The sequence below is a fragment of the Canis aureus genome, chromosome 19, assembly GCF_053574225.1.
Source record: "Canis aureus isolate CA01 chromosome 19, VMU_Caureus_v.1.0, whole genome shotgun sequence".
In the NCBI taxonomy this organism is placed as follows: Eukaryota; Metazoa; Chordata; class Mammalia; order Carnivora; family Canidae; genus Canis; species Canis aureus.
This window is the reverse complement of record NC_135629.1, coordinates 26994287-27015204: the sequence shown is the minus strand read 5'-3', so window position 1 is coordinate 27015204 and position 20918 is coordinate 26994287. Positions and strand designations below refer to the sequence as shown.

Below are 20918 nucleotides of genomic sequence, written 5' to 3'. Positions count from 1 at the left end.
TCACTCTGAGAAATTAGAAGCCCTGATCCCTGGTCAGTCATCTGATGTTATACCAAGTAGAGTATGAAAGAAAATAGCTTGACTTACAAGAGTTTTCAGTTTTTTAAAAAACGGCACTTTGTTCTCCCTTAATCAAGATCAGCAACCTAATAATTTGATTTTGTTAGATCATTTTTTGCCAAAAGTTACTCTTGATCATCCCAATATTTCCTAATATTAAAAACTTTTACAAAGTTTATTGTGATCTCAATGGCATTACCAAAAAGGAGCCAGCCTTCCATATTCTCAACATGAATGGTGATCTGATCTATAAAAATGTTCAACATCAATTTTCCATATTTTCTTATTTTATTCCTGGAATGACTGCTTTGCTCCAAAATTTGCCTATAATATCTTAAAATTGTAAGTATTAACTTATTATCCAATCACTTAATATTGTACTCTTAAAACTCAGTAATGGTCCATGCTTTAAAATAAAAATCTCATTTATTAAAAGAAAAGTAATTTCTGTAAGACAGTGCTCACTGTACCTGAAACTGTTCTAGGTACCACTCTGTTACTTAGTTAATAAAAATTTTATTTCTATTTAATTCTTCTTTGTTTTAATGTATACAAGTGTGTTTTATGGTCTTTAAAATGACACATCTTTTATTTAAAGGAAAAAATGTTTTAGTGGCAGTGAATCCTAAAGGAGATTCTCAAATACTGTTCTACATCCTTTCTAGTTTATTTAATTAGTTGGGCTCCGGATTGAAGGAGTGTGTAGGCCTGAGAGCTTAATTCACATCTTCTTCAATTTTGTATAGTGGGGTCGGGAAGAAGAAGGCGGCTGTTTAGGTTTCAAATTGGCAAGAGTGACTCACCCACTACCTTCAAATGTACAGTGTATGAATAATATACCGAGAGACAAGAAACTAAATGAACAGGTAAGTACAAGTGAGAGAAGTTTGAATCCAATATTTTTGCCTGAGCTATCTTAATGCCGCGAGCTTTAAATGCTGCTTTATGCTCAATGCTTTTTTATTATAATTGCGGAGGCTAAGCTGCAAGACTCCATGGAACAAGCAGTTAGCTACATCATAGGACTCCCATAAACACAATTTGAGAATGATATTTTCTTGAGCACGCTAAGGTAACAATATTTTCTTTCTTTTCGAGTAGCTGCTAAAGGGTATTTGCTCTAATAGCCTCACTGAAACAACAAATTAAATCAAGTTGGGTCTCTGTCTTGAGTTCACTCAAGCAGGAAGATTATTTCCAAAATAGACCACGGGTGCTTTCCGGCCGGCTCTGGGTTCCTGGCAGAGTCTGCCTTAAGTTTGCTGAGCCCTTTGCAAACAAGAGAAGGATCTCAGCAGAGACGTCCAGCCTATACCCATTTTTCTCAGCATCATTTAACACAAGAACACGTGCCCTTTCTACAGTGACACCAAATGTAGCAAGTTTCTGCCTTCGTTCGCTCATTTAGGTGTCAGCTGTCATGGTACGGGCGGTTGTGGCCAAGACTTAGGCTTATCATACAGTTTAGTCCATAGGAAAAAAGCGTTTGTGTCTCTCTGAAAATCAATGGGAAAATTTATTTTAAATAAATGGCAAATTTATTTAAAGAGCTTCCTGTTGAAAAGGAAGGTGCCCAAGGACACTGAGGGTGTGGAAGATGCCAATGATGAGCTAGGAAAACACGGACACAAATATGATACACCAACCCAAACATGTTACAAAGAAAGTCTTTTGGCACTTTGACTTTGGCATTTTAACCATTATTTTTCCACCAAACAAATTCCATGTACTCAAAAATGTAACTTGGATGATAAGTCAATAGTGAACCGTGTTACAGAATTATAGAATTTCTCTCTTGTGTTCTCTGCTGCCACTTCTTCCCAGGGGCCACTGAAGTTTCTAAACCAGTCCCCCCACCAAATGGTTTATTCTCTTCTTTATTTCAGGCAGATTTTACAAGAATTGAATTTTTTAGGAGGCAGCAGGGGAGAATTATCTTTCTGATATTAATATCACTTATTTTTGGAGACTGAATCAAAATGAACTAAGAAAACTTTGTCCAGTTTCCTTCCTTTTTAAGCCTTTGCATGGGGGCAATGTCAGCAGTTACCTCCTTTGGTAATGCCAGCGATAATTCAATAAAACTGTCAAAAGACTTCCTTTGATAATTACAGAGAATGGAATCACCAGGTTTGCAGAAAAACCTCCTGGTGTCTCCATTACTACAGACACAAATGCCCAGACTTAGATAAAATGTGCCCATCACTTTTTATTTCATCCTGTCTTTGGTCTATGCTTGGTCAACAGGAGCGCCATAACACTCCTGTTCATGGCAGTTCTCTTTCTTCCCTCCCTTTTCTGACTTTCTCCCCAGCCCCCCCCCCCCCCAGGGACCAATGACAACATCAAACAGTATGAATAATAATGGAGGAATAAAAGTTTTCAGCGGATCCTTACTCTGACATTCTCCAAAACTCGTAGAATTGATCTCTCTTTCTCTCTCTCCCTTGCTCAATCCCGATGCAGGCGAAGGTGACATAGCTGGAATATTAATTTCACAATTTTGCAAACCTTAATGTATGTGCTTTCTCTTACTTCATTTTAATTTAGTTTTGATTGATAAGGAATGTGCAGTTAAGCTTTCACAGTAAAGGTCATGGCTGCTGTGGGTTTTAAAAGACTACAGTTTGATTCTAGCTTTTTTTTTCATGGTGCTTTTTTTGTCAAAAAGCTGGTATTTACAGTTGTTCCACTGAGAGTTCCATACAACTACCATTACCATCTTAGATTCTTCATATTTATACCCTAAAGTACACATTTTCGTATGACCTTGTTTTAATCATGTCATGAACTTTGGGTTTGTCTAAATTCTGATTTCCTTTTGAAAAAAAAAAAAGTATACTTTTGTTACTGCCACACTATTTATTTCAAAATGTATCAGATTCCCAATAGAATTCATTCTTGTACTAAGAGCTGTTCAGGTGAATTCTTGGCAATTCAGTCCTTTTTTTCTTTTTTTTAAAGATAGGGAGAGGGAGAGTGGGGGGATGGGCAGAGGGAGAGGAAGAGAGAGAATCTCATGCAGGCTCTGAGACACTCTGCTCAGATCCTAATGCAGGACTCGATCTCATGACCCAGGCCAAAATCAAGAGTCAGATGCTTAACCAACTGAGCCATCCAAGCACCTCTGGAGTAGTCTTTTATTTAGAGACATAAATCATTAGATCTGGCCAAGATCTGAACAAAACACAAATAAGAACTGTCATATAACAGCTCTTAACATCTAGAAGCAACCAAGCTCCTTAAACTCACTATTATAAAGGATCCAATTGACAATTTCAAATGTGTGAGCATGTTTCTCCTGAATAGGACAGGTTTACAATGTTGGTACAACAGCTTTGACTTTTTTCTTTCCAAACTATTTTGTCAACAGGCACTGTTTCAACCGCATACTTTATTTAGACTTTTTGTAGTACACAGTGGTGGATACTAGTTGGTCTCCCTGAACATTTACTAATAAGATCATATCAGGGTCATTTTTAAAGACATGTTAGCAAATTGATATGTTGCTAGAGAAAAGACAACACAGGCAACATGGCTTTTAAAGGTCTTCCATGCTTGCCTTTAATTATACATTAAAGCCCTTCAAGGGAACTTATTAACACATCTGCAATTAAGATTGATTCATTTTGATACTGGTGTTTTGACAAATGGCCCTATCAAGAATATGGTATTTTGCCCAGCATTTGGACCATGTAAAGGAATCTGATCAGAGATTGTGTTTATCTTCACAATGCCCTTTAAAGTAAAATGAAATATAAGAAAAATATGTTTTCAAAATAAAAAGAGGATAACATGGGTCCAATTAAGTATTATTCCTGACTTCAACTTCCTTATTTCTCCTGGAGTATTTTGTTCATTTTTAATATGTCTTGGGGGAGGGGCAGGGAATCGCATCTAACAAGGCTACATGCTCTATTTCCCACCCACTCACCCTCTACCCTCCAACCACCCCACCCCAGGGCAAGATGAGATTAAAAACCACCTAAGGTAATGGGAGAAACGGACCTGGGATAAAGCAAAATACTGCTTAAGACAAGATTGATGTAGGTTTGTTTGCGGTACTGTGAAAAGAAAATCTGTGACAGAGACCAAATAATTACCACTGGAGGGAGGAGGGAACGTCTCATCATTATGCTCATTGAGTGATGAGAGAGAAATCCATGTGAATCTTAACATCAATTAGGTTGCTACGATCACTCAATTATGGAGCCTCCAATCACCAAAAAGAAATTGATTCTCATTTGTATTGTTAGATCCTGTTCCTTAGATGTTATAGAAAGTGAAGACAAAACTGGCCCCAGTCCACATATTTCAGTCTGATAGTCACTTGAACAATTTAGGTGCTTAAATAAGCATCTGGCTGTGTCGTAAGAGTACACATTTTACTTCTTTTCTTTCTGGCAAAAAGTTTTTGGAAAATTTGATTAAATACCAAATTCTTAAGGAATTTTGCTTCCATCAAGGCGCAAATGGTATTTGAGCTGGAGTCTCCTGTTAAATGGATGTGTTAGAATTGTCTGTCAATCTGATGCCCCACCAGCACTTCAGAACATGACTTACTTTATCACAAAAAGATTCACACATGGGAAAGTCATAAATGTATACTGTATTGAAAAAAGCAGGAGCTTGGTCAATAAAGCAATATCTCAGCATCAATTGAAGTTGGGCCATTGATTGGAGAAGCCACACGGTTAGAGAGAAATGTGAAAAGAATGTGAAAATATACCTCTGTGGAAAGCATTTGTTCAATGAAACCACTACAATTAGTTAGAAGTCACAGTGAGAACAGACCCCATGTTCATACTTAGCAACTAATGCTTACGAGGGATGTTCTAAATGGAACTTCATCTCCTCTGACCTGGCCTCAGGCATACTCTAAGGGTCTTCTGAGACCGGGAACTAAATAAATTCCTTCTCAAATTATCTGGCTTTTGTGAGCATAGTCAACCCTTAGCCAAAAGAGCTTATTTAATTCCCCACACTGTTACAGTAAGGGGCAAGGATATTTCTCCCTGGAGGAGGAAAAGGATGGAGGGACTCCTGCGTGACTTCAAAAATTTTATAATCATCATGACTCCAGACTTGCCTTGTGCCCCTTAAGTGCTGAATTTCACCCAGTAATGTGACCAGTTGTTTTCCTCAGGTAGGGATGCTGGCCTCACTCTCCTGTTTTGCTTGGGTCACAGAGCAGTTGTCCCAGCCAGCAAAGCAAAGGCTTCATAGTCAAGGCTGAGTGGGTGGGCAAGAGGCTGAAGCCAAGGGGGATTTGCCTGAGAAACAACCACAGCTGTGGCTATAAAGAAAACTTGTGCTGGGGCTGGGGCTGCCATAAGGAGGATGAGCAGAATGTTTCTCTTCTTTCTTCCAATATTCATCAGACCCTTCACCAGACTAGGCCTTCTCCCTCATTAAACATTCTCTCCAATCCCATGCCCCAAAGAGAAAATGAAGTGCATGTTCTTCCTCCAAAGTGGCTTCATCCTGACCAATCATACTCATGAGAAAATGTCAGCAATAGCAACTGCCAAAAAAGGGAGTTAGCCTGCATCCCCTAAGATGAAAGCACCTTGGGAGCTTTCATTGATAATGGTATAGGATAAACGATTATTATTTATCCTGAACAGTCCTTAGAATCATTTCATAACAAAAGGTAAGAAATAAAACATGAAGGCAATATCAGGTTTATAAGGGCCAAAAAATTAGGATGTATGCTATCACTAGTTTATATTTATCGAAATATTGAAGCCAAAGGAACACACTTAACCACAGCATAAATAATTAAAGCACAAATCACTCACTGCTTTCTTTCTTTTTTTTCTTATTAAGGGGAATGTTTAAAAAGACAGATAACAGTAAAAAAAAAAAAAAATTACCAGTATTCTCAAAAACTAGGAGACCAACGAGAAAGCATTTAATTTCTTCTTATTGCTCCTACAATCTAAACCAATCATATTTATGTTCTATTGTACATCAGAGCTGTTTCACGAGAACATGCCACAATCTCTACACGGGGAGGAAGAATTAATGAGACAGCAGCTCTTATCTGCCACTTCTTTTAACTGAAGGGAAAATAAATCCATTTTAATACAGACCCTTTATTTGACCACCATCCACATCTAGTCCACCCCATACTGAACACATAATGGATCCTCCAGGAACATCCAGCAGATTCTATCACTATTCTGAGAAGCTTTCACCTCTCACTGTGTTTCACCTCTACCCCGTTCATATACTGAAAGTCTATTTTCAAGAAGCCTCAAAAGACAGCTGGAGCCTTGGGCAGGGGTCTCGGGAAGATAGAAGCCAGGGTGCTACTCACGTCGGTTTTCATACATGCTCCTGGACTGGGCCCAGATTTTAAAAGGATCTGGTTTTTTCTGCCCAGAGCTGTCGGTTTGATCTGGAGCTGGGGCCTCTGCAGGTGGGTACTCGGGGAGCACCTGTGTGCTGTGGCTTGGGGAGGCCGTGTGCAGGCTCCGGTGGCTGGAAACGCTGTGCTGAGAACTATTCTGGCTGTCTTTTCTTTCCAGTGGTTGCTGAAAGCAAGCGAGTGAGAGAAGCAAGAAGAAAAGAATGTTATTGGTTCTCTGAGTGGGTGTTTCCATCAGCTTGTTTTTGTTCAGCATGTCTACGCACACATACATAAATACATCAACAACATTTTGGCTTCCATCTTTCTCCAGCTAATGCTGCATGCAGATAAATCCCCAGGTGATTGGCAGACAGAGACAGGGGCGGGCCAGATGGAAAGACATAATCACAAACCATATTGCTCTCTGGTCTGTAGCGGAAAACAAATCCAATTTTCATCATAGGTTCCCAGCTAAGACACCGGGTGCGTGTATTACAAGATGTATCAATTTAGCAACCTTATTTTTGTCACTGATATTGTTTTCAAAGGTCCTAGAGCAAGGGTGAAAGTGGGGAGACCTTAGGAGATTATTGTGATTATTTAGGTGAGAGAGGATGATGGCTTGGCCCAGGGTAATGTGGCAGAGATGGAGACAAGCGGTCAGATTCTGGACATATCCCTGAAGGTCGAGCCTTAACCAAGGGATTCGTTAACAGGTTGTGTGGAAGGTGTAAGAAAAAGGAATCAAGGATGGCTTCAAAGTGGGGGCTGCTGATCCAACTGGAAGACTGAAGTCACCTTCTATTGATACGACAGAGATAAAGGGGATGATTATTTGGGCCTTTGCAGTTGGAAGAGTTCAGTTCTGGGCTTATAAATTTGAGCTATTAGACATCCATCTGGAGATGTCCAATAAGTAACTGGGTACATTGAGTTTGAAGTTCAGGAAAGAGATACAACATGTATCAATCACTTCAACATCCTCATATTTTTTGGGCAAAATATGTTGAGGCAAAAAACCAGGGGTGATTTAAATGTAAAAGGCTATCACATCCAAAAGAAGTATGATCAAGGCTGAAAATATTTCTGGGGAGTTCTCACTTTCTATCTTTCAGTAATAAAATGCCCAACTTTCACCTAAAGGTTTGCCATAAGTTCTTCTATACCATAAAGAAAACGGATCAGACCTTTCAAAAAATCATGCCTAGCATTCTATGTGCACTGGTACTTATAAGCATATAAGTAATTATCATATGAAGAGCTTCCATAATTCTTGGCTAATCAATTTTACAGGCATTGAATTTCACCTCTTGATCTCCCGACACTGCTGTTGCTTAAAAACCAAGATCAAACTTTATATATGGGTTGACCTCAAGAGGTCAGCCTTGTTAGATTTGCAACCCGTCCAAAGTCCAAGCAATATTCAAAGGGAAAGGGTTTCATTAAATTTCAATAGAATAAGCAGATTCCTGTCCTTAAAATCTGCTCAGCAAAAGACCCTTCCTATTTTATTAAACAGTCTTTGTTTGGATGTTGATCGAATGGAAAGCAAAATCTAGCGGGAGGAAAATACCTGGTGGGATATGAAATAACTTCAGTTCTTATTTTCTTGAATAGAAGATGGTGGTAAGCCCAGATGTTTAGTTTCCCCCATTCAAAATAAAACCTCTGGAATCCTGACTCTTACTTAATAGATGTTCTGTCCCTATACTTACCTGCTTAAGAGCATCATAAAAGGGACAAGAATTGCTCCATTCTCTATTACAGAATCTATATGCAATGCTATTTAAGTGGTTTATAAGATCTTTGACCCACAGCATTTCAGTCCCTTAAAGTTGTGGATAGCATCAAAATCTCTCCTTGGTCTTTTTTTTTTTTTTTTTTTTTTTTATTTTATTTATGGTAGTCATACAGAGAGAGAGAGAGAGAGAGAGAGGCAGAGACATAGGCAGAGGGAGAAGCAGGCTCCATGCACCGGGAGCCCGACGTGGGATTCGATCCCGGGTCTCCAGGATCGCGCCCTGGGCCAAAGGCAGGCGCCAAACCACTGCGCCACCCAGGGATCCCTCTCCTTGGTCTTATAATCGGTCCTATCAGAATCATTCCTTGCTGTCTCTCCAGAATGTATGTATCCTTCATCTTTCACTCCCCATCTCCACGGAAATTTTCAAGGTCCCTTTCATTTAAATCTCAGGCTCCTTGACTCCCTCCTCTTCCAATCTTTGCTTTGAAGAAGTGTCTGAAGAGAGCCCAAGGAGGACAAAAGCTTCATTTACGCTTGCTATTACAGATTTGAATATAGATTTTGGCAAGGTTTCAAAGTTGAGGAATATCGGGGATGTACTTACTGAAGGCAAGTAGACCACTTAAAATTGTATTTGGTGTGATGGCAGGAGAAATTTGAGGCCCATATTCTAAACTAGCAAAGAGGTCTTGGTAAAACTATGAGAGGTTTAGTTCACTCAGATGCAAGGGGACAATATACTCTGGTGTTGATGCCAGGAACACACACTGAGGTTTGGGCAGGGACAACCACCATCCCTCATGTCACCACTGTTCCCTTTGCAGGATGAAGTGCTCATTTCAGACCAGGATGGGTCAGAATTCCAAAGGCTTGGAATAGAACCTGGTCCTGCCAACTTTCAACAGTCCTCTCCAACAGCAAACTTGGCTCTGGGGGCCAGCTATCCAACTTCTGCCCCAAGAAGCTCAATAGTTGCCTTCTTGCTTCCCCTGGAGTCATGCTCAGGACTTTACGAGTCAAAAAATGTTAATGACAGATACATTTCCCGCTCTCTTTTGCATGTGGGTGGAAATTTGTGTTTCTCTTCACTGTGGTCTTTACAAGGGTCTTGATTATAAATAAGCACGCGCAGCACCAGCCCATTTTTGGTGTGCACACACACTAGCATAGAAAGAAAAAAAATGGGATTCAGGGTGCCTTTCTAACCCCCTTACACTTCCCTGTATTGCCTACTTCTTATAACATAAAGATAATGCTTGTTATAATCAAGACAGAATTTAAAGCCCTCTCTGTTTTGAAATAAACCTTAGTAATAAGGAATATTCATGGAGACTTACTTTCTATTTTTTACATTTTTTTAAAGATTTTATTTTTAAGTGGTCTCTACACCCAATGTGGGGCTTGAACTCATAACCCCGAGACCAAGAGTTGCATGCTCCACTGGCTGAGCCAGCCAGGTGCCCTTCTTTTTCACATTTTGGTCCTGTTTTGTTTTTGTTCTCCTCTCAGGAAAGGAGGAAAAAGGTATTTTAAGTATGAAAGCAAATAATTCAACAGATTAAGGACCTCTGAGTTCACTCAGAGAATTGTATCCCTCCATTCGAATACCCACATTGGTTCTTCAAGATGAGTAGCAAATGCCAGATTGTGGGATTGGTCCACAGACACTATATTCATGGCACAGTTAGTATCGACCTCTGCAGCTTCAGGCTCCTTCGTGTTGAGACCACCCTTCATGAAACCTCACTGGGACCCAGAGTGTGCTGCACAGCAGGGTTATCTATGCAGGTAATGTCATACTCTTCTTTCCCGGGGTTACCCTGTCGTCCCCGGAAACCTAGCTATAACCTGTGCCACTCACCCCCTCTTCCTGAATTGGAGAATAGCTTCTCTCTGGCAACCTTGCTCCACTGACAGAATCTGATAACGGGCTAGACTTTCCTCCTGCAGAGAATGCACATGTGCTTTTACATACAAGTCCATAAATGCATATGCACAGATTCTGTTGTCACCTCATGGCTTCCCAAGACTCTTCGATGGTTGTCCCACTGTAACAAATCTCTGACATGGAGGACCTGGGAATCTTGGGTTTAACGGAAAGGAATGGCGTGGCCATTACCAGGGTGTGCAAATGAAGTCTACCAGAAATGGCTTGGGCCACTTTTCAAATTTTAACACCCTTTCTCACCTCCCAATAAATGAATCACTTTGGTCCAATTTAACACAAAATGACAGAATGTGGAATGAGTCTGTAAAACTGTCTCTGAAACTGTATTTCTGCAGCCCATTTAAATGCCATCTAAACTTTGTTCCTAAATTTGGAAAATAAAAGTAAAGCAGCATCCTGAGAATATGCTCGAAAAACGATGCCGCCACTAAAACTGTCACTAAATGACATATTCTAACCCACACTAATGGGCTAATGCACAATAATCTGGAAGCCATTTGGATTTTCCCCTGATAAGATTTAACCTCACTTTGTTTCTTCTCAAGTTCAATTATGAAAAGTACGCATTTTGAAGATGCATTCTATTTTTAATATCTTGTACTCTAAGTTTTTTGAAGCTATGCGCTGTGTCTGTGCAAAAGTTCAAAATGCCTTTCAATTTCTGTGAGAATACTAATTAGCTATGATGTTACAGCCCAGAACTGTCCAGGAGAAAAGTCATGCTTATGTACCTCTCAAATTAAAGTCAATTTGTCCCCTTTCCTGGATTACCTCTCAGGGAAGATCTGGGGCATGGGGCATGACGACAAATTCAATTCTCAACTAGTTATAGCACAGGATCAGATTTGCATCTTTCTCCTCATTTTTCTAGGTGAGAAACTGGCCCAAAGAAAAGTATCTGTAGTTAAAGATACATTTTCAAGTCTGTTATTCTATGCATACCAGTACCGTGTGTAAGCACATAGCACACAAATGATAGAACATCCAGACAAGGCTCCCTTAAGCAACTACCCACATTGCATTTACTCACTCATCCAATAAATACATACTGATCATTTCCTATGAGCCAGATTATCAGGGATACAATGTATAAGAAAGAAAGATGATACTTAAACTTAGAGAATTTATACTTGCGTATTTAGGGGTGTGTGGGTGATGGATATTAATCAAATAATCATAACAGTTTGATAACAACATATTGCAATGTCCTTTAGATAGGTGGTAGGGAGAGGCTTCTAGAAGAACAGGCCATTAATGGAAGCAGCGTGTGCTAAGTCTTCAAGCAAAAATGAGTTTGGAGTGTCTGAAGAACACAGAGAAAGAAGGTAGTGTGACACAGCAAGGGAGTAGAGTGGTGTGAGATGAGCTCAGAGATCAGATACTACAAGGGCTTTATGAGCTACTTTAAGGAGTCTGGGACTCATTCTTCATTCAGAGGAGAAGAAATTCACTAATGAATTCAAAGCAGAGATATGCTTGGAGCCAAGTGGCTTCCAGAAAGTTTGGTCTGATTATTGAGAGGTGAAGAGATTAGTGTGGACAGTAGTTAAAGCAGAGAGCCAGTCAGGAGGCTACTGCACAGTCTATGTGGACCTGAGGTGGTTTACACTAGGGAAGAGCTGTGGTGAAGGGAAGGGACGAGTGAAAGCAAAGACATTTGGGTTCAGATTCAACAGGCATTGCTGAATGACTGAGTGGAGGGCAGGGAAGAGGAGGAGGAGGGGGAGGACCTCTTGGAAACATGGATACCCACCTCCCAGCTCTCCAGCTCGAGCGACTAGTTGGAAAGATGTGCCACATATTGAGATGGGTATTTCCAATGCTAGCTCTTATCACTATTTTGATCTTTTTGAAGGGAGATTTTTATTTTTATGTATCAAGGGGTGCCTGGGTGGCTCAGTGGCTGAGTGTCATGATTGGCTCGTGATTCTGGGGTCCTGGGATCGAGTCCTGCATTAGGCTTTTGGGAGGTAGCCTGTTTCTCTCCCTGCCTATGTCTCTGCTTCTGTGTATCTTTCATGAATAAATAAAATCTTTAAAAAATAAACAGATAAATATCAAATCAGTTGACCAGTAAGAAAGAAATGGGCTCAATTTTCAAAACTTCATTAAAGTCCTTGGCCACACAGTAGCCATAAACTCATGTCATAAGACCTTTTGATTTAAACTGCACTAATTTCCCAGCATGAAAGATTTCTTAACTATTGACAGGCCAAGGAAATTGGGAAAATGCAATGGTTTTTATAAATGGAAATGGGGGAAAAGAAGTCAACTCATTGGTATTTCACAGAATGATTTCAAAATGAAGGTACTTATAAAGTGAGCTGAAAATATTTGCTCGGAAGAGCAAATGAATACAGACAGCACTTAGGAGCTTAAATGATGAAAAGAATTCATGTGGCTTAAAAATGACAAATCGATCCATTTTAAAGCAAAATTATTTACAGTTCACTTATCTGCCAAGACTGAAGGCCACTGCAGTGATTTACATGGACAACAGGAAAAACTCCAAGTGCTGATGAGATATTAGGCCAATGTCATTAAAGGTTGTGCAAAAATCAGAGACTCAACTCCAAACCAAAGCAGAGGACAGTCCTTGTCTCTTTTATCATTTATAGGTGTTAGGTCAAATAATCTCTTCTAAAAGAGATGAGAGGATTTAATGGAGAAGAAAAGGAAGGCATCGGCTGGATATGAAAATTAATGTGGGTTCACACGGAATGTTTTAAAAAAATCTAATACAAAAGCAAAGTCTATTTTCTAGATTCCAAGGGATTGAGGGTATGAGTCGCTGTGAGAAGTTGAGGAGCAATAAGATATACCTAAGCAATTCTAATCCTCCTTCCCTCTACTACTCCCTGCTTCTCCTCAGAGCCTGCAGGAGCTCTGATGAATTGTACTATTGCCAGGTTGTGGACAAAGGGCTCTGAGGTGCTAAGACAACCACAAGAGTCTGAGAAAACAGAATACATAAAACTGGGTGATTCAGGCTGGGGCCACTTGCTGGGCACATTACCAGAGAGATCTCTCTCACACATCTCTTTTAACAACTGGTTGTCAGCAATGTCCTTAGGATCCCTCCCAGCGGAAGGGAACCGAGGACAATGTAACAGAAACCTGTCCCTTTCAGCTTGCTGCACTGGTAAAGAGAACAGGCTTCCTTGGTTTTTCCAATATTTGGTGTGAGTTTTTTTAGTTAACTGGGAAAATTTTGTCTCCTTTATGAATATGGTATGCTTTCTTTGATCTAACAATAAGAGCAAAGTAGATATGGTTTCCTACATTGCTCAGGCTGCTGGGGAACTTGGAACAATTCCATGGCTCCATCATGGCAACCTTATGTCTTTCCTATGGCTTTGTAGGACTACATAATTTATGTTGTTGTAATTAAGAGCTGAATGATTTTCATTATGTTTGTCCTTGGTTCTACATTATCTTTCTGCTTTTTATTTTTATTTTTTTAAGTAGGCTCCATGCCCAGCATGCAGCCCAACGTGGGGCTTGAACTCACAACCCTGAGGTCAAGACCTGACCTGAGATCAAGAGTCAGATGCTTAACTGACTGAGCCACCCAAGTGCCCCAATCTTTCTGCTTTTTGAACTTTTGAAGCTTTCAGACTTTATGCCCCACAAAGAGGATCCATATACATCTGCCTGTTTATATGGCTATTGTTTCTTTCTCTTCAGCTGCATGAAGGCAGGAATGTTTTGTTTTCTATCCTGCTGTATACTGGCACTGGATCCGGCATATAAAAGATACTCAATAAATACATGTCATTGATATAAGTGGGCAAATTTTTTTCACAATTTGAGATGATAAGTCCTTGTTTTGACAGAAGCAATCAAAACATCATTTGTTTGTAAGCTCCACGAAGAAAGGCACCAACCAACTTATTTATCACAGTATTTCCAGTGCCTCACACCAAGCCTGACACTAGATTTTTGATACTAATTGCTAAATAAATGGATGGATGGATGGATGGATGGTTGGGTAGATGAAGGAAGGGAGTAAGGGAGGTAACAGTTTGGAAATGAACTAGTGAGAAAACAAAAGTGAATACAGACTTAAAATTTGGGGTTTGATGTATGTTTAGATTTTTAAATTCTTTTTTAAAATTTATTATTATTATTAGTAATCTCTACACCCAACATGGGGCTTGAACTCACAACCCCAGCATCAGAAGTTGCACTCTCTACTAACTGAGCCTTCCAGGTGCCCCTAGAGTTTTTAAATTCTCATTTACAAAATTCTCGTGTGTGATTCAGAACTAGAGTCTCAGTTAAGTAAGTTTCCGTCAGGATGATTAAACTGGGCCTCAGAATCCGTTTCCAAGTGAGGTCTAAAACCTGACAGCAAATATGTCTTATTTTTGTCTCTGCTATTTGGCAGAAAAATTCCCAATGTTATGGCTGTCCAGGTATTAAATTAATAGCATTTTATTAAGATACTGCCATTGTTCCCAATGAGTACGGAACCCATAAAATCAACATTTAAACTAAATCTAGTAGGTGAAACTGCTTATTAAGAGTAAGCTATAGAGGCTGCCCAGGAGGGGAAATGAGATCAAAAAGTCCTTTTGTTCTAATAAAAACCCAGCTACTTAATTATTGAAAACACTAAAAAGAAAAAAAAAAAAAAAGTATGAGGGCAAAAGAAAGCTGTCAGTCACACGAGCAAGCCAACAATGTCAGGAGCCTCTCAAAGAAGAGAAGAAACATGGTCCCAGGTTAAGACAGCAAATTCACAGAGCGAATGGTCAATCTCAACATATCACAACCCAGGCACGATCTGCATGCATTCATTACGTAGCCTGCACAACGGACCCTATCTGCCATTATGTGACTGGCTTTCTGGAACCATGACATCCAGTGTCCCCGTGGATTCCACCCACCCCAGCCCCACCATAGAAATCCCATCCTCAGCTGTCTTTCTGGCAGGACATCATCAAAATTCAAACTGGGGAAGGGAACCAGCTTTCAACCCACCTGTACGGAGCTCCCACGGATCACAGATGTTAGCAATGCTCTACTGGCAACAGCAGACCTTGGCTGAGAGTTCCCAAATTTTGTACAGCAGCTGCCAGAGTGTGCCAGCAATGCTGTGAAACCCATCATCCCTGTCCTGGCACAGAAATCAGGGAGAGATGAGCCCCAGGCTGGGGGCTTGTTCTTTTCTAACCCGGCAACAGACCAGTCTCTTAGCTTGTGGTAATTAAGAGCCAGCAGACTGTGGGCAAAGCAGTTAAGAACGCTTTTTTCCTAGGAATGCAGACGGAGTAATTGGCTTGCCGCTTGCTAATGACACAGCTTCTACAAAAATAAACTGTCATAGGGAATTCTCTTAACTGACTTGGTGAATACAGGCTCTATACCTGTTTGATATCCTTGGAGCTCAGCAGTGAATCCCAAAACACTTTGGTGAAGAAAAGATCCAAATGAAATCCACAAAAATCCTTCTGCAAAGTAAGTTTAAAGGGGATGCAAAACAACAAAAAAAAAGAACACCTTGCTACTTGAGGTCATGCTCCCTGTGAAAAACCGCTCTATCTCCCCCAGTCTGCTCCTTGTTAAGACTCCATTCCTGTGTGGTGTGTAAAATCAGTCCGCGCATCACACAGCAAGCATGCTTGAGGGTGCAGAAGAAAAAAATGCTGGCTAACTGAAGCTCATGTGACACATCTTCCAGATTGGCTTCTATTTTTCTGAAGGCTGAACAGGTTTCTGACTATGACCCAGGGAGGAGGACACACATGTGCCATGTGCGTATGTGCATGCACACACACACACACACACACACACACGCACGCACTCGCGCACGATGGCATCTCTGGTTCCGATGTGGACACCTACCAGCACTTTTCAGCTTAAACATGAACACAAACTGACAAGGGAAGCAGCCCTGAAGTCACATGCTCCAGTCGCCACAGCACTGTGCCACTGGAATCACATCAATTATTGCAGGTTTTTCTCTTTGGACAACTTAGGAGTGGCGCTTAAGAATGCAGGCAGCTCCCTCTCTCATCTCCTTAATAAACTTCTGCCTCTCGCCGCCAGGCTTGGAGACAGGTGGAAAAGAATCCAGCTGCAGCCCCTGTGAGCTGCAAAGTTTGAAAGGTTCTCCTTTCCTGGATGGCGGCAAGCTGTAGATTTTTCCCTCCCCCAAATATTCTAAGCCACGTGGAAGTACCCCTCTTTATCCCAATGATAATGAATTGGGAAGCTTCTTTCTCCCGGATCAATTTCACAGGCATTGTAGTTCCAGATCTTGAGTTTTTAAGTAGCATTTTAATTTGTTGTCAGTGCCCTGGGAGCAGAAGCTCACACCACCAAGCAAAACACCATAGCCTCTAAGCTATTAGCTAACATGTCAACTAGGTAATGCATCTTCAGGGAAACCAGATTACAAAGGACAGCAAAACATTGATTTTTTTTTTTTTTTTAAAGAATCCTATACCTGCAGCATAATGCTGCTAAAGCTAGCAAAACAACAAAGGACATTTCGACAGCAAGGAAATGTCTTATTCTCAGTGCTGGGGCAGTGAACATTGTTCCATGTGAGCATGGATATATATACAGGGCAAAGCAATTCTTCTTTAAACCTGCAGGCTTTTTAATTTTGTAAATAATTCATCATCCAATGCATAAGAAAGCTCAGGGAAAGAATCTCCCCAAGTGAATGGATGGAAACACCAGTTAAGAGCAACCCTACTTAGGAAGCAGGTGGAGCTTCCCCCCCCCCACCCCAAGGAAACAATAGCATTTGTATCAAGTTAAAACACCTAAGAAACTCCTCCATTTAATGAGAGTTGTCATGCATTTATACAGAGAAGATTCCAAACATGCATTCTTTAACCTGGCTCCTGCAGCCTGCCCACAAATCACTAGACAGTTAAAGATAAACCCAATACCTTCTCTATCAAACAGACCCCCAGAACTTAATAAAATGAGCCCAAGCTACTGTTTCCCCCACTGACTCTAAAACACATTTCATGAAGTCAAGCCAGACAGCGTCTCTTTCTACCACCAGGACGCCCCCCCCCTCCCCAAACAAGAACCAAGTAACTGATAAGTCCTTACCGACTTTGGGCTCTTCTTGGGAACTGGCAACCCTGGAAAAAATGCAACAAGGAGGGAAGAGGGGAAGAAATCATTAGCATATAAATGTTACCTTTTTCCTTAAAGAACAATCCCCAGGTGTTTCATGGCAACCTAGCCATCTGCAGAGTTATGTCAGATTTCTCCCCAGCATCGGAGTTACCAGGCTGTTCATATCGAATCAAAGCAGAGGGAGGAGGAGAGCGAGAGGCAGGAGATCTATCTGCATTAGCTATGCTGGCTTGTACTGCAGCAGCCTGGAGGCTGGGAAAAGAAATTCACAGACCTCAGCGGCCTGGGAAATTGAACACTTGGACAGAATCTCAAATGCTCTTCTGGATTAAGAGAGACTTAACTTACAATTAAGTCCAGGATATTTCCTTTCCACACGATCCACTTGTCAATTGAAGCGGACCAATCAGGACAGAGGAAGGGGTGTATATTTAGTTGCAGAGGAGTACATGGTTAAAATTAAATTTTTCTTTCCTTTTTTTTTTTTTTTTGGTCGTTTCTTTCCCTTTTTTCCCCCCTCTGCTTTTCAGGAGAGGAAATGCCTTCTTTATTTGGATGAGCTGAACACCAAAAAAAAAAAAAAGACGGATGCTCTTTTGCCAGCAGGGAACACAAATTGAACTTGGTGTAGGACCCCTTCCAGATCATGGGCACACCTCTCCGTGCATGTCAATCACCCAAGCACACTCCTATTTAGCTTGCTGGAAAGGAAGCTAGCTGGGGTCAGATCCTTAAGGGGAAAGCAGATTGGTGGAGAGTGAATGAGAAATTTCATGGAGCTGAGTGAAGATGAGAAAGGCAGAGGAGAGAAAGGTATTCACTGATCCTAGCTGGCTCTTCCAGAACCCTCTCCTTCGTGGGAGGGTGAAAGCTGGAAGGGGCTGGTGATTGCCTCACACTTCTCGAAAAGTCAGCAGCGATTAGGGGCAGACGTATGGGAAATCTGCCAACAGGGGAGTGCAGCAAAAGAGGGCTAGAAAGGAAAATAAAAGCACATAATGGTGTTTCAAAGGTAATCATTTCTGCAAGCTGCCCTCTCATTCTTTATTTATTTCTTATTTTTGGTTTGAGCAAGGGTTAGAATGCAAGATGTAGATTCCATCTGCGCTGGGTACAAAAGATATACTTGGGATCGGATGATTTTGCGCCGGCAACTTCAACCTTTTTTAGAAAACGATCCCTATGTAGTGTGATGATTTCAATGCTTTGGGAAGTGACTTGTCAAACCATGAGCTGTGCTAAGTTCAGCACAAGTGAACATGAGGCAACGGAAGTGGATGAGTAGGAGGAAGCCACCAGAGGAGCACTGCTAGTGTGCCCACTGCAAGTGAGGCATGACTTGTCATGGATTCCTCGTCCCCAAAGACCCTGGAGACACATTCTGGCAAGGCACATCACATCACCACAACGGGGTCACCATGGTCTGGCCAAGTGGCTCTCGGACTTCTGAGCACATCCGGAGAACATGAAGAACTGTTATAAAGCCAGAATCCCAGGCCTGACCCTGAGAGGGGCCCAGGAATCTGCAGTATGATAAAATCTTCTGGGAGATTCTGACACAGGAGGTCTGAGGACCACATTTAAGGAGACTATGATGCAGTAGAAAGAATATGACTCTTTCAGGTCAGATGAACTCAGGTAGCCTTCAGTGGGTTGCTTCAGTGCCTCAGTTTATGAAATGGAGATAATCAGACTTACTTCACAGGATTAGGACAATTAAATAGACAACACATTCTGGAAGCCTCATACCCAGCACAGAGTGGACCCCTCAAATGTCAGTCATTTCACCTTACTTTGTGAATTTACACCATTCAGAAAGGCAGTGGTTATGGTCACCTTCCTCTAACTAGGGAAAGTCACTTGCCTAACACGGTAACATATAGAAAACACTGCAGGGGACATATTTTACCTATAGGTGAGAATAACTGTGTTGAACAATTTAGTTGTGTCATTATTCTTTAAAAATTATTAGGTGCTTTTGTGTATTCATTAATGTGATTCCCTTAGGGAATTTTATTAAGTTATATCAGCTTTGGTCACTGTATGCACTTCAAAATTGTTTAATACTACATCTTTGAATTCAAAGGTTTTCCTAATTCAGACTGACCTTCTTAACTAACTAAAGGAAATACCGTTTCACTGTAGTTACCTTTTACCAGACTTGACCTCACTTCACCCAGCGACCCTCTATAAAAATGTGTCAAGAATCCCCAATTAGGTAGGAAGAGTCCAAGAAAATGGCTTTGATCTGTATTCTGCTTATCACTTTTGAAACTGAGCATCTTAGGGGCACCTGGATGGCACAGTTGGTTTTTTGTCCGACTCTTAATTTTGGCTCAGGTCATGATCTCAGGGTTGTGAGATCAAGCCCCACATCAGAGTCGGTGCTCAGCGCGGAGTCCACATGGGATTCTCTCTTCCTCTCCCTCTGCTCCTCCCCACCTCCCTCTCTCTCTGTCTCTCTCAAATGAATACATAAATCTTTAAAAAAAAACCTCAAAAACCTTGACCATCTTAAATTCCCTCTTAAGATTTCATGTACAAAATAAAGGGTACTTTTCTTTCTCTATCATAGAGAAACACTTGCCCATTGAAAGGTGCAGGTACAAGGATGCTCACTGCAGTATTGTTGGTAGAAAGGAGACCTGGAAAGGACCAGAGGTTCTAAATAAACTGTGGAATAGCCAACCTATAAGGCAGTCTGCAGAGATTAAAAGGAACGAGCTCTATGTGTAACATGTATGGTCTCCAAAACACAAGGGTGAATGCAAGCAGCAGGTTGCAGAACAGCAGGGACAGGACGAGACAGGTGTTAAATACAAACACACGCACTGGGTCCACTCTCCATGACTGTCCACACCAAATGGATAACTGGGCTGTTTCTGGTAGACAAGGAGGGGCAGGGATTGGAGAGATGAGTTTAAGCAGACATGGTCTTAATCTAGAATTCTTTACCAAGAACATATATTCATATCTTTCTGAGGTAATGAAATATTTATCTAACAATAAACATTAATTAACGACTCTTCCACTAATTGTACAAAACCAGCCAGTCGACAGCATACTGGGATCACAGTTATAGTCTGCTTCTTCTGAGGAGGTAGTTCATACAACATTCCAAAAGATCCCAGCTCAATCGACAGCACAAGTATTTTACAAAAAAAGAAATTTAATTTAGAGAGATATTTGTTTCTCTTTGCTATCTTCTTTTTAAAAAGCCACCTCTTCTACAAGAACCAAAACTGGCCACAAATTAGTATTCAAAATGTCCAAACTCGAGAGCCTCTACTTGAGTGCTTTTTAAAAAAGAAATCAAGGATATGCTTTAAGTCCACATAGTCATTAAATCTTAAAATCTAATGAATATGAATGCGCGAACAAAGCTCCTGATTACAATTTATAATGTATTTTAGCCAAAACTACTCAGATGGTTTGAAAACAGCTGGGAGACCTAATGGAAAATACTCAGAAAAGGTCACCATTTATCAGATTTTTCCAAGACCTAGCACTGGATGGGTGATAGAAAGCAGCATGATCCCACACTTCATAGCATGATAATGGTCTTCCCAGGACAGATCACACTTTATGTTCGCAGGGGCAGCAGGAAACTTGTGTTGCATACCTTGTGTCACATACTACATACTAGGCATATGCGAAGAAACAACACCTGTCTTAATGGGCTCACCTGTTCCCTTCACGGAAAG

At 40.9% G+C, this 20918-nt stretch overlaps 1 protein-coding gene across 17 annotated transcripts in view; it reads right to left on the bottom strand.

Moving 5' to 3' along the window:
• MAGI1 (membrane associated guanylate kinase, WW and PDZ domain containing 1) overlaps window positions 1-20918 on the bottom strand; it is a 638869-nt gene that overhangs the window by 28471 nt on the left and 589480 nt on the right. For 13 of the 17 annotated variants that reach the window (XM_077858168.1, XM_077858158.1, XM_077858160.1 and 10 more), the window contains 3 exons: window positions 17185-17216; window positions 6383-6599; window positions 2458-2541 (listed from right to left, as the gene is read on the bottom strand). In XM_077858168.1, the coding sequence (XP_077714294.1) occupies window positions 2458-2541; window positions 6383-6599; window positions 17185-17216 (333 nt within the window). The remainder of the gene's footprint in view (window positions 1-2457; window positions 2542-6382; window positions 6600-17184; window positions 17217-20918) is intronic. The other 4 variants (XM_077858165.1, XM_077858166.1, XM_077858167.1 and 1 more) reach the window with 1 other exon arrangement.